At 35.2% G+C, this 15,046-nt stretch overlaps 1 protein-coding gene across 1 annotated transcript in view; it reads right to left on the bottom strand.

Moving 5' to 3' along the window:
- LOC140145863 (dystrophin-like) overlaps nucleotides 1–15,046 on the bottom strand; it is a 42,644-nt gene that overhangs the window by 14,490 nt on the left and 13,108 nt on the right. The window contains 4 exon segments of the mRNA XM_072167554.1: nucleotides 11,768–11,929; nucleotides 12,828–12,881; nucleotides 14,178–14,317; nucleotides 14,735–14,901. Coding sequence (XP_072023655.1) covers nucleotides 11,768–11,929; nucleotides 12,828–12,881; nucleotides 14,178–14,317; nucleotides 14,735–14,901 — 523 coding nt within the window.

Genomic DNA, 15,046 nt, shown 5'->3' with positions numbered 1-15,046 from the left:
TGTTAGTGTTTAGAGTTTAATAGTCCTCAAACGTTCGAAATTTGTAGTTACAACAACTGGGTTGGCCCTATTATATGTATTACAAACCATTTTACCTTCATGTCCATGAGGGCAAAAACAAACCACCAACAACCCCCGCCCCCCCCCCCCAAAAGACAACTTCGGCGCGAAATAAAAGCTCTGACCTCAACTTCCAGCCCTGTGGAGTATCCGTAACATTATAATATTTAATTATCAGATAGGCCTACTGATTATAAATAATATTCAAGCAAGCCAAAATACTGTCAGATGAAACAAAAAATGTACGAAAGACAAATAAAAATCATACCAAAAATACATGTGTGGCTCACGCATGCAATACGAATAACAAAATAGACCTACTGTGGCTTTTATCATTATTAAACATGCCCAAAAGCAAACAATTAAAACATAAACAGAGGCATAGGCCTAAATGCATTGATTCAGAATGTGTATTATGTGTATAGCAATGTTGCCCAAATAACAAATTATACGTAGGGCCTAAACTACTGAAAACGTATGAAAATATAAAGAAGAAAAAATGTTATAAAAAACAGTAACATGTTTAACTTCTCTTTTTAACCTAAATTGGGCGTGGAAAGAAATGTCCCAAATAAATAAAAGTAGGCCTATACGGGCATACCAAATGAAGCCTAAAATAAGCATGTTCCAAAGTGAGGGTAAAACACATCTTGTATAATAAGGCCCCCCCAAAAAAAATTGTTTGTTTGTCCACGTCCGACCGACTGTGTACCCTGGTCCCGACCGTGTCTTTTTTTTTTTTTTTTTTTGGATTTTTTTTTTTTTTTTTTTTTGGATTTTTTTTTTGGCATCGACGGGACATCGTATAAAACAGTGGTTATGTACAAATTTAAAGAAAGAAAATGTAAAGAAAATGAACAGTATAACATGCAGAACCATCTCAAGAGTTAAACCAGTGAAGTGCTGTGTGTTTTGACTTATTTTCAAATTGTCAGTTTCAAGTGCACTATCTGTAAAAAAAAAAAAACTAGATGGACCGCGGTTCTCGGATGTCATGGTTTTTCGGCGCACAGCGTCGACTGTGATGCCTCCACCAAAGGGAGCGATGTGGCACTCAAAAGTTGATACAAAGCAGTTTGTATCAATTTGACCTCAGATGATCTCTGGGTGACCCCGGATGACCCCAAAATGACCTTCCAAATATTTGGCTCTAAATGTTGACTGTACCCACCAAGTTTCATGCACGTATGACAGTTTTTACTAATTTGACCTCAGATGACCCCAATATGACCTCCCAAAAATTTGCCTCTAATGTTGACTGTACCCACCAATTTTCATGCCCATATGCTAGTTTTTACTAATTTGACCTCAGATGACCCCTGGATGACCTCAAAATGACCTTCAAAAATTTCGCTCTAAATGTTGACTGTACCCACCAAGTTTCATGCCCATACGACAGTTTTTACTAATTTGACCTCAGATGACCCCTGGGTGACCCCAAAATGACCTTCCAAAAATTTGGCTCTAAATGTTGATTGTATGTACCAAGTATCATGGCCATACAACAGTTTTTGCTCATTTGACCTCAGATGACCCCTGGGTGACCTCAGGTGACCCTGACCCACTAACCAATACAAACTTGTTCTGCCTGGGGTCAAGATGCACCCACCCACCAAGTTTGAGGAACGTGCGACCCCTAGTCTCTGAGAAAAGAGGTAAATAAGGAAAATGGGCCCCCTGACCTCAAATGACCTTTAACCTCAGTATATGACCTTGAACCTCACCCAAAAAAAAGTAGCCAGAGTTTTTGACCATGACCCACCTATCCTGAAAATCTGAATTCAATCCGCCCATGCATGCCCGAGATATAGCGTCCGGACGGAAGCACGGAAGCTCGGAAGGACGGAAGGACGGAAGCACGGACATTGCAAAAACAGTATGCCTCGCGGTGGAGGCATAAAAATCCGACCTACCGACCCAACTATTTCATAAGCCTCTATGGACAAACAAACAAATTTTTTTTTTTTTCGTTTTGATCTTGCCTTGCTTTTCACAGATTGCATTGTAAATTTATGTTTAAGGGCTCGGATAGCGACGTTTTCACATATTTTTTGTGGGACCTGAGAGCACATCAGACACATCGAATTGCATTTTGAATACGAGGAATGTCCTTCTGATATCAAATAAATTAGATTTTTTTAAATTCGCGATATAATACACATTTTATGGCAAATTATTAAAGAATTTAATTATATTTCTGAAATTTAACAGTCTTCAAAGTAAATTGTATGATCTAACGATATGCACTTAAAAAGAGTATGAAGTTTGGGTGAACAGCATACGTCCATCATGTGAAAATTTTGATCTTCATTATTGAAGATAATAGCTCAAAACACTAAACAAGTGTAGGTCTTTTTGGGAAAAAATGTTTATGTTCAATATGAGACTAATATATGAAAGCCCTAAAAGGTCAAAATTGTCAATTGATGGTCGGCTTTTCATCCCAGCTACATACAGTGTAATTACATGTCATTAGATTTATAAAGTTTACTTCGAGAACTGTTATTCAAAAATATGAAATTTTAATAATTTGCAATAAAATTTGTAGTATCGCGAATTTCACAAATTAAATCAAAATTATTAGATATCAGAAATACATTCCTCGTATTCAGCATGAAATTTGATGTCTGATGTGAGGTCCCATAACAATACTGTGCAAATGTGGCAACCAGCTTCCTTAATAATGTATTAATCAAAATCATTGTCTTGTTGTTTTTCGTATCATTGTTTTGCATGAATGAAGTGATCATCAACAATACTGCACTTTTCGCAAATACTTGCTTTTCGAAAGTACAATTGTTATTAACACTACATTCGTAAATGGCCCATTTCACGGTTAGGCGCCACTTTTGGTCAAAAAAACTCAAAATTTTCAAAATGGATTAAATTTCATTTAATAGGGTTTTCTTATCCAAATAAGACCAGATTTTCATAAAAATATCATTTCCCAGCTTAATTCTCGCTACTTCTCGAAGAAAATTATGATTTATTGTCTCATGTTATGGAATTTTTTAACAAATTTGATAAATATTGAAAAGGGTATATTTATACTTTGACTGTCCAATACATATATAATAGATATTGAACATAAATGAGTATGTCATAGGCTCACCAAATTTGGGCAAATGTGGATGTGGAATGACAAATTTATGGCCACTTAAATGTAATTTTTGTGGTAAAAAAGGGAAATTGACATGAAAAGGTGTACCCAACAATTTTAATAATCAATGAATGACTCTGATATTTCACAGCTTTGAAGGTCATAATATGGGTAATGTTCACAAATAATATTAGCCAGTTTGAAAACACAGGTCAAATTCAAGATTTTGATGTTTGTGAAAATTTGGATGTGACAGATGTGATGTGAACGGAAACCACACACTGTAAACCAGAGTATGTTTTAGAAAATGATGATTTTAAGTGTTTTCATACTCAGTAAATCCAATGAGATACATTGAAACACATCAACCTGTGTAAGTTTTCATTTTAAAACATTGTATACAATTTATAGAAGCGGATGTGATATTTTTAATTGTGAACGGAATATTTCATTATTATGATTATACAAGAATAACTGAAACTAGTAAAACAAAAATTGACTTAATATTTGTATCAAAACCAGAACTTATTATCTCATCTGGTGTTCATAGTTTAGGTCTTAGTGATCATTCATTAATATATGCTGTAAGAAAATGTAATAAGTTGAAACTTCCACCAAAAATTGTAAGATCCAGATGTTTCAAAAAACTTTAATGAAGTAGATTATATTGATACAATCAAAAATATTGATTGGGGTAGAATTCATAATATAAATGATGTCAATGAAGCACTTAATGAATGGCAGTCTTCATTCAATGCTGCCTGTGACAAGCATGCACCATTTAAGGAAAAGAAAGTTAAAGGTTGTTTACCTGAATGGGTGAACAGTGAATTTTTGAGACTAAGTAAAGATAGGGACTACTATTTTTCAAAAGCACATAAGACAAATAATGCTGAAGATTGGAGTAAAGCAAAGTCTCTTAGAAATAAAGTAAACAATATGAAATATTCACTGAAAAAGAGTTATTGTAACGAGGCTATAAGTAGCAACATAAATAATAGTAAAAATCTTTGGAAAACAATTAAGAAAATTATACCAAACAAAACATCAAGTATACCTTCCGCAGTTGTTAAAAAGAATGGTAATTACTCGGGTAACAAAAAGGATATGGCAAATGAGTTCAATGAGTTTTTCACTTCAATAGGTAATGAACTTGGGAGTAAATTTAATAATAACAATGATAGTTATGTATGCACTTGTAATACTGTATGTTCTCATCAAAATCATAGTGTAAACAAATTTAGTTATAGAGCAATATCTAATGAATTTGTTCTTTAAAAACAAATAAGTAAAATGCAAAATTGTAAATCATCAGGATTAGATCCATTCAATGTAAGGTTATTAAAGTTGGCTGCGCCTTTCATCTCAAAATGCCTTGTTCATATTTGCAACCTGTCTTTGAATGGGTCTACTTTTCCTGATGCATGGAAGAAGGCTAAAGTAACTCCAGTATTTAAATCGGGTGATAAAACTAATGTTAGTAACTATAGACCTATCTCTGTATTACCAATTGTATCAAAGATCATTGAAAGAGCTGTTCATGATCAATTATATGAATATATGAGTAATGTAGGACTGTTATCAAATGCTCAATCAGGATTTCGTCCAAATCATTCCACAACAACAACCCTTCTTGATGTTCAAGATTACATTTTAAAGAATATGGATACAGGTTATGCTACAGGCGTTTTATTTAGAGACTTCAAGAAAGCATTTGATACTGTCAATCATGATATTCTGATTAGGAAACTTAAACAATATGGGGTATATGGGGATGAATTATTATGGTTTAAATCATACTTAAACAACAGAGAACAAACTGTTAATGTTAACTCAACTTTTTCTGACTTTAGGCCAATTGATATTGGTATTCCTCAGGGCTCAATTTTAGGTCCTTTACTGTTTATCATTTTTGTTAACTGTTTACCTAATGCTGTGTCTGAATGTAAAACTGTAATGTATGCAGATGATACCTCTTTAATGTGTAAAGCTAAAATGAATCTGATCTTAAAATTCAAATGGAGTCATGTCTAAGTAGGGTAGCTGAATGGTTCAAAGTAAACAAACTCACTTTAAATGTTGAAAAGACTAAGTTTATGATCTTTGGTACAAACAAAATGCTTGAAAAGTTCAACAATGTACATTTATTATATAACAACAATGATATTGAAAGAGTAGATGAGTTTAAATATCTAGGAGTAAAATTTGATAGCAAGATGTCTTGGTCAGCTCATGTTGATAATGTTAGTAAAACTATTTCCAAAAGAACTGGCATAATAAAACGTATAAAATATTTCCTTCCATACAAAACCACTGTAATGTTATCCAATGCTCTTTTTATTCCCCACTTTGATTATGGCAGCATGGTCTGGTCAAATTTTAGTGTAGAGTACCAAAATAGGCTTCAGGTACTTCATAATAATTTAGCTAGAATAATTCTCTCAGCAGATATAAGGACACCAACTAATGATTTAATGAATACTTTGCAGTGGGTTAAACTTGATCAAAGATGGCATAATACTCTATTAATGACTGTTTTCAAATGTTTAAAGAATGAATATCCATCTTACTTATCTTCTCAATTTGATTTTGTTCATGATAACCATAATCATATAACTAGAAATCATACTTCTAATACATTGATTGTACCAAAATTTAAATCAAATTCAGGTCAATGTACTTTTCATGTTAGGGCAGCCTATGCATGGAATTCTTTGCCACCGACAGTAAGAGCGCAGCTGGAAAATATGACTTTAGGCCAATTTCAGTCAAAAATTAAAGAAATTTAAACCTGTCTTTATCTACATTTTGTTCATTTGCTTGCTTGATTTTTGTATAAATATAATTATTGTATTTCTGTAATCATGGTATTTTGAATCATGGTATTTATAATTATCTTGTAGTTGATGATACCATTATACTTATTTGTAATACTAGTACATATTGTAAATACATTATACTGTATGCTTTTTTGTAAATATTGTGTATTGTAATATATTTTGTTGCATAACATGTACAATGAGGGCCTGCTTGAAAAGCAGTGTTTGTCACTGAAGCAGTATTACCCTCAATAAAGAAAGAATAAATAATAATGAACAGATTACTTGCCAAAAATATAAGCTTTCCCCACTTCTAACACATACATGTATATTGTTGTGAGATTCTATTGAATTGAGCAATGCTAAATGTTTTTTCTGACCCTTCATATTTAATACTAATTTTTGACAAGCAAACTGTTTATAATACTGAAATATTCTGTTCACAATTAAAAATGTCACATCCACTTTTATGAATTGTATACAAAACTTTCCCCTTAAGACAACAACAAAGAAACATCATATTACCATATATGGCGTGTGCAATATAATAAACCTATTTTAGAAAGTCAAATATCAAGTTATTCAAGTAGTTTTGCCTAAAAACTACTAATTTTGAGGATGTGACATGTGAACGGAAATTGAAGCTTTTTGAATCTCCTGTCACAATTAAAGAAGGCATGCTGAATTATAGATTTGTTGTGCCTTTTGAACCCCCACAAACCTGTAATGAAATAACTTCAAATTGGCATCCTATCCCTATTCCTGTCTTAGTTCTTTGAAGAAACTATTTTGGATGTGACAGGTACCATGGATGTGACACATGTGAACGGAAACTTTGAAATGACATGTGCAAGCTAAGTTGATGAAGGAGTTTTCATTAAATGGTGTCATTAGATAGCTCATAGCAGGGGATTTTTAAAAATCAGGGAGAAAAAATTATGCCACAAATTTGTTAATAAATTAAACTATTTGGAAAATTAATCGGATGTGACATAATTGTGAACAGAATTTGTTGGCAAAAATTCAAAATATCGCTGTGTCTACATATTAAGAGCAACAAGTGTAATTTGTTCAACAAATAGTATAAAGACTCTAAACTTTACCAACACGCACTTGTTTGCCATTCATGTAAAGTATTACTTGATCTATTCCACATTGAACAAGGTACATAGATGTGAATGGAAAATGTCACATCTAAATTCAGAAATTTAAATGGTTCTCATGCTAGTTTAACTGACAACTAATACTTTGTTCATGTATGGCTGTTTAGTGCAACTTGTTCACTATAGAAAAACAACAAAAGCAGCTGGTAGGCTCAACATAGTTTAAAGTGGCAGCATTGGAAAATAAATGTCTGTTTCCAGGTTGCTAGTGAAATGTGGTTATTTGACCACTTCTGACCCCTGTGCACCCTGAAAGGTAAAAGCAAAAAGCCTGATTAAGCTAGTGGAGGTAGGCCATACAGAGACAATGAAAAATCACCAACAATAAATTCTGTAACCCCAATATTTTTTACACACCAGACCAGATATGTTGAAAATCAAAAAGTGGCGCCTAACCGTGAAATGGGCCAAATGCCAGTACTTTTCCAGTGAAAAGTATTTGCTTTTCAGAGAAAAGAGAAAAGCATTTACTGAATGGTGTGTTATTGTGATCATCGCTCCATTCGTGGAAAATAATGGAGCGGTAAAACAGTAGCGCGACGTCATAGGTGTGTATTAAATATATATATTTCTATTTCTATTTCTTGTTAGGTATTCTTGTACATTGTACAATCCTGTTGAAATATTTTATATTCAAGGTAAATGTACTTTATTGATTTCTTGATATATGTAAACATGTTGAACTGTAATATTGTAGAAACGTTTTCAAACCTTCCAAATATTCCACATACAATGTAGTATTATTTTTTGTATTCAAAGTAAAGATGGTATGCTTTCTATTCAGTCCTTTCAGACAAGATACGATCAAGAGAAATGAGTCGCTAATATTATTGATGAGATTTATTAGGATCAGATTCAGTTCAAAGTAAAATTAAATAAATAAGAAACAAAATAATTTTAGCACCCTTTTGCCAACAATTTAAAATCAATATTAGGACTTATTAAATAAATAAGTTCTGTAACAGGAACTAGAATATACTTGAGTGAGTGCTTCATTTCTTTTGGATCAGAGTGTCTCTCTATAGTCATGATAGTCCATAGCACCAATTTAACTGACATTTTGATGACAAATCACAGCTTCCAACTTAAGTGTAAATATTCTCCCTTACCATACTAACAAACCTTATGTGACCAATTTAAGTGATTGGGATTTCGGTAATGGAAAATGTGATACTTTACCGCAATATTTTCAGAGTACATGTATACCGTGTTATACTGTTACACCCTTATGATAACACATTTTAATTTAACCAGCTTACCTGGTTAATTGAAATTTTGAACGCTTCAAACTTTGACAAGGGCAAAACCATTCAATACATTTTAATTGAAGTAAAGTCAACCTATGCTGAGTTTCTCCCTGGAGTCCATAGCATCTTTTCAATTGAAGTGAAATTTTGATGAAAAATCTCAGCTCCAACTTTAGTGTAAACTTGACTAACAACTAAAGTGATTGGGATTTTGGTAATGGAAACTTCACGGTAATGGTTTCAGAGTATAGCATGTCATATTATTATAGGCATATGATGACATGTTTCAACTCAATTAGCTACTAGAAGATTGATATTTTTGGGCCCTTTGAAATTTGATCAGGGCAATTAATCATTCAACACATACGGTAATTGAAGTAAAGTCAACCTATGCTGAGATTCTCAAAGGAGTCCATAGCACCTTTCAAATTAATTGAAATTTTGATGAAAAATCTCTTAAAAAGTATACTATTTTTAACTGAAGAAATTTTGTATTTCGATAAAAACTCGCCACAAAATTGCATTGTTTCAATTGTACATATTTTAAGAATGGTTAAATATTGTTTGTAATTTTTTGAGGAAAATTAATTAAAGGTAGACTGTACAACAATAATTTGCTTACTGGTTAAAGTTTGGTGGTCACCTTTTTTCAAATCATATTTTGTACCTCACATTGAGGCCTGTATCAAAATAATCTGATTTGGAGTTCCAAGTTAAATTACACTAGCGGTTTTGATATTAGAAGCAAAACCATGTTGCAACATGGTTGATAGATATGTGAGGGTGGTAACTACCATAAGAGATGGGGTCTCTCTGACAGCTAGCTTGTGAATATGGTGCAGAACAAGACACAGCTGAAATGGAGCAGGACTTTTTTTTTGTTTATAACATTTGGCCGTAGCCAGGCAAATCCCAATAGTGCTAAGTGGCTACTAAATTAAAGGGATGCCAACCGAATATGATGGGAGAGGGATATGGGAAGAGGTCCTATTACAGAAGCAGGAGGAAAACTGGAGCAACTGGACAAGCATGAATCGGCAACCAAACTTACATGTGGCAAAGTGGTGAGAAGACCATTACATTAACCCATCCCCCACTGAATTTGATGCAGAAACAAGGCGGTTCTCGAACCACGAGTCTCGCCTGCTTTTGTGACCGCCTGCTTTAGCGATAACTGTTGGTAGAGAGGTAAATGAATTTGGCGGTTATCGGCTGGGCACGATTATCTGGCCGATGGTAACTGTACCCACCAAGTTTCATGCCCATGCAACAGTTTTTACTAATATGACCTCAGATGACCCCTGGTGGCCCTGAAATGACCTTCTAAAATTTTGGCTCTAAATGTTGACTGTACCCCTCGTGCTAAGTTTCATGCCCATACGACAGTTTTTACTAATTTGTCCTCAGATGACCCCTAGTGACTCAAATTACCTTCCAAATATTTGGCTTTAAATGTTGACTGTACCCACCAAGTTCCATGTCCATCCAACAGTTTTTACTAATTTGACCTCAGATGACCCCGAAATGACCTTCCAAAAGTTGGCTTTAAATGTTGACTGTACCCACCAAGTTTCATGTCCATACGACAGTTTTTACTAATTTGACCTCAGATGACCCCTGGTGACCCCAAAATGACCTTCCAAAAATTTGGCTTTAAATGTTGACTGTACCCACCAAGTTTCATGTCCATAATGACAGTTTTACTAATTTGACCTCAGATGACCCCTGGTGACCCCAAAATGACCTTCCAAAAATTTGGCTTTAAATGATGACTGTACCCACCAAGTTTCATGCCCATACGAGTTTTTAATAACTTGACCTCAGATGACCCCTGAGTGACCTCGGATGACCCCGTAATGACCTTCCAAAAAGTTGGCAAAACCAAAGAACTATTTCATCAAAGTAATAAATCAAAACAGAAAGATGCTTCCTTTACGAGTTATCACTCATTGAAAGTGCTACTTTGCTATACTTTACATGGAAAGCGACTATCTTAAAGTCGTCATATTTCCTTAATTACATGACGGATCAAGCTGTTATTGGGATATGTGATGCACAGTTGAAAATTAATTATTAAAAGATTTGGTGACCTCAGTTGACCTTTGACCTTGTATGTTACCTTTGACCTCGCGAAATTGGAAAAAGTATGTTGCGCTGAAAAATCAAATTTGGCAATACCAAAGAACTATTTCATCAAATAAATCAAAACAGAAAGATGCTTCCTTTACGAGTTATCACTCATTGAAAGTGCTACTTTGCTATAGTTTACAAAGAAAGCGACTATCTTAAAGTCGCTATATTTCCTTAATTACATGACCGATGAAGCTGTTATTGGGATATGTGATGCACAGTTGAAAATTAATTATTAAAAGATTTGGTGACCTCAGTTGACCTTTGACCTTGTATGTGACCTTTGACCTCATGAAAATCTAATCAGGTCGAGTACCTCTGGCCACGCAACTCCCCACCAAGTTACGCCACTGTACCCCATACGGATCTCCAGATAATCTGTTCACAAGGTATTTTGCTTATTACGCATATATATTGCAAATTACGTACTTAATTACCCTATTTTACGCTCAAAATCTAATCAGGTCGAGAACCTCTGGCCCCGCTACTCCCCACCAAGTTACGCCACTGTACCCCATACGGATCTCCAGATAAGCTGTTCACAAGGGTTTTTGCTTGATACGCATAAATTATGCAAATTAGGTACTTAATTAGCATATTTTGCGCTGAAAATCTAATCAGGTCGAGAACATCTGGCCACGCTTCTCCCCACCAAGTTACGTCACTGTACCCCATACGGATCTCCAGATAAGCTGTTCACAAGGTTTTTTTGCTTGATACGCATCAAATACGCATAAATTATGCAAATTAGGTACTTAATTAGCATATTTTGCGCTGAAAATCTAATCAGGTCGAGAACATCTGGCCACGCTTACTCCCCACCAAGTTACGCCACTGTACCCCATAATGGATCTCCAGATAATCTGTTCACAAGGTATTTTGCTTATTACGCATAAATTATGCAAATTAGGTACTTAATTACCATATTTTGCGCTCAAAATCTAATCAGGTCGACACCCTCTGGTTATGCTACCCCTGTAAAGTTTCATCATCATAGCACTTACGGTTCTCAAGATAACGCGTTCACAAGCTTTTTCCAACACACACACGCACACACGCACTTTACACGCACACCCCACACACGGACACACACACACCATAGTGATTACTAAGTCTCTCCCTGAACATTCAGGCGAGACAAAAAGGGAGTGGCTGTTGAAAAAGCTCCCCAAAATTGATCTATTTCCCAGTTTTTAGGTTTCACAATCAAGAATAAGGGATGAATTTAATTAAAACTTCTTTACTTACTCATTTTCTAGCTCCAACTGACCAATCAGATCTTCCAATTCACCCCTGTCATCATCTTCAATATCATTGCCTATAACACCTGGTCTCATCCCGTCGCCGGGTCCAGTCATCGGTAGGTTAACAAAAGCGCCCTCTGGCTGCATGGTCTCTATGGCTGCTAATCTATGATAACAGGATATAAAGAGTTACTATAAAAGTGAACATTTTTGTGCAATTAATTTAAAAGGAATATAATTGCTAGTTGTTATTTTCATGCTTGTTGCTTGGAATGCAAAGCGCCCAACAATGTCGCACAAAAATTTCCAATTTTACAGTATGCAGTTCATGAATGCAAGAAAAAAAATACAAGAGACCTGTGCCTTAACCACTCGTCCACGGGAGCTTCATGATTAGGCTGGTTGAAACTATAAGCGGCAAAGCTGGTGAAAAATTATGTTTGTTGTTTTTAATTCCCATTGATCATACCACTGTTTTTCCATCTTATGGAAACAATTGAGCTAGCTAGAATTCCCCAGGACATAAAACTTACCAGAAATTGTCCCAGTTAACACATACAAAAGTTAACGAGATAATTCTGACTGTGATGGTTACTCTATATTTAGGCAGATTAGGGTTCTGTGGCTGTATAGTGCTGCATCCGTGAATGACATGAATGATGCTCAATAGTTTATATGGCAAGCCTTGGGCCACTTGGCTAGTGGTTCTTAATAAACCTATGGAATAACAAGCTGTGACTGAGCACAATCATGATATGTGTACATCCATATCAAAACGATGCACATGTCGGCTCCTACATGTGTCTCATTTCACACAACAGCTAGGAATAAATACCAGACTCATCTCAAGTGGAGGTCACTTCAAATCATCCCAAGTCACATGGTTTAGGTTTACAGAGAACATTCCTATAACCATGTAACTTGGGGATGATTTGAAGTTACCTCCACTTCAGAGATGAGTCTGATAGCTATTATGTGAAATGAGACACATGTAGTGACCGACAAGTGCATCGTTTTGATATGGATGTACTCATATATAGTTTAGAGCATCAATTTTTAATTACCTTTTTGATAACTGTCCCATTTTCAGATGCGTGTCTGCTTCATCAGCTGGTTCACTAAAATTAATCATGGAAAAACACAAAATCAAACTTCACATCAAAAACCTTGAAATGGTATCACATGTATCATATTCGACTGATTAGAGCCCTGTAGTGGAATAATACCCACAGAATAAAATATTGCAGCTCTGCACTGAGATGTTTTTAGGTGTGATTAATCTAGCATTCTCTGTACACAAGGGGTCGTCAACATGCATCACCCCTATTATGCTTGTGAAGGTTATCATTCATCCAGGTATAACTAATTAAAGCCATATTGTAACATTACCACAAAAAAATAGATTAGTATTTCTTTTCCATAAAATGTTAGCTTGTACTCTCGGATATATCCTCTTTTCATTTTGAGCTGAACAACTGAGGTGAAGCAAAGAAAATTAGAATTTTTATCAGTGCGGATGTCGCCATTGCATATCACTCCATCGGTCTGTGTTATGAACATCACGTACACGGTTGACTAATATTTCCATTGTAATAATTAAACAACGGTTCCTGCGCTGTATTCAAATTCTCGGATTTTGACAAACTACAGCACCTTAAATCTTGATTTTTGCAGTATATTACAATTGTGTAAAAACAGAATTTTGAAAAATTTTGAGGGCATCCTCCTCAGCAAATAATACAATGTGGCTTTAAATTGGAGACCACAGAAGTGTACCTCCTTCGTCAAAAACCCATATATACAGATACAAATTAGATGACCGGCACCCATTGGATTTGGATGAGCCAGCTGGAGCAATGGCAGCTATATGCAAATTAGGAGATTGATGTTTATGTCTGTGACATCATTTTTTGTCAAAATTAGTTTTGCCAAAAAAATTATGAACATTTGCACTTTTCTTTCCACTAACTAATATTGTACCATGTAGCTGTAGTGTTAGTTCAATATGTTAGGAAAATATTTTTCCTGATGACCTCATGTTGAAACTGGCTAACTAAGCTGCATTTTCACTCGCAAACAAGGTGAAAGTTCTTGTCGCAATTTCCTCATTTTGGTTTTTCACAGACGACTTTACCTTTTGAGTTTCTTACCAGTAGTTTTGTTATCTTAACTACAGTTTGCCATTTGAAAATGGAACTTCAACCTTTGTGGTATGAAAATTCTTGCCACCAACTGCCACCAGTTGATTTTCTGATGGTGTGGTTGAGTGGTGCCTGAAATCCGCAACAATGACACACGGCACTTGCAAATTCTAATATTGAACAATGTCTTCTAAAGGCACACAACACATTGCTCACAGAATGCAAACTAGTACACATGCTTTAAATCTACCTGAGCTCTTCATTTATCATTACCTTATCCTAGAGCTGGTATCTAGATCACCCGCTCCATCACCAATAGCGAGATACTTTTGTTTGATGCGGCGGCCATGTTTCTTGCTCAGCTTATTGCGCACTGTTTTGGCAAAGGCTCTCACATCTTCTTTAGAAGACGCCTGTAAAATGATTAAGAAAGAACTGAAACATAAATTCAAGTCAAGTAACATAATAAGAAACAATCTCAAAGCCAAAGGAATGCAATGGGTTTTTTTATTTGTATAGGGGCAGGCTCTCTGAATGGTGCCTCTTTTATACAATATATAATTATGTCTTTTTCCATAAGATTTTCATGTAAAATCTGAACATTGTAATTCTGAATTCACTAGAAGAATCTGAAGTCCGCCAAAAATGCTTTGTATCAGGGTCACCTGAATGGGTGACTCCATTTGACATCTACACTACCTGTGTGGGAGAGTAAGTTCATGTATTCCACAGGCGGTGTGTGGATTTTATCTGGAATAGCCAATTCACCTGTAAGCAAAGCAAGCAACCCCCCTCCCCATGAAACAAACTAATAATAATTGCAATCTTACCCCAAGGCAGTACTCCTGAGTTGGATGAGTATATTTATGATTTTTGGTGCTGCGTCCGGTAAAGAAGCATTCCTGGCACAGATCATAGTTGAGACATTTCAGGCATTTGTAGCGGAAACCAACTATTGGGTACATCTTACATATATTGCACTTGACTTCATGTTTCACTGAAATGACAATGGAGAATTATAATGAGACATTTCAGGCATTTGTAGCGGAAACCAACTATTGGGTACATCTTACATAATTGCACTTGACTTCATGCTTCACTGAAATGACAATGGACAATTATAATGAGATATTTTTGATTTA

The sequence above is a fragment of the Amphiura filiformis genome, chromosome 2 (genome assembly GCF_039555335.1).
Source record: "Amphiura filiformis chromosome 2, Afil_fr2py, whole genome shotgun sequence".
NCBI classification, from domain to species: domain Eukaryota; kingdom Metazoa; phylum Echinodermata; class Ophiuroidea; order Amphilepidida; family Amphiuridae; genus Amphiura; species Amphiura filiformis.
The sequence above is the reverse complement of the archived record's forward strand: the minus strand, read 5'-3'. Positions and strand labels throughout refer to the sequence as shown.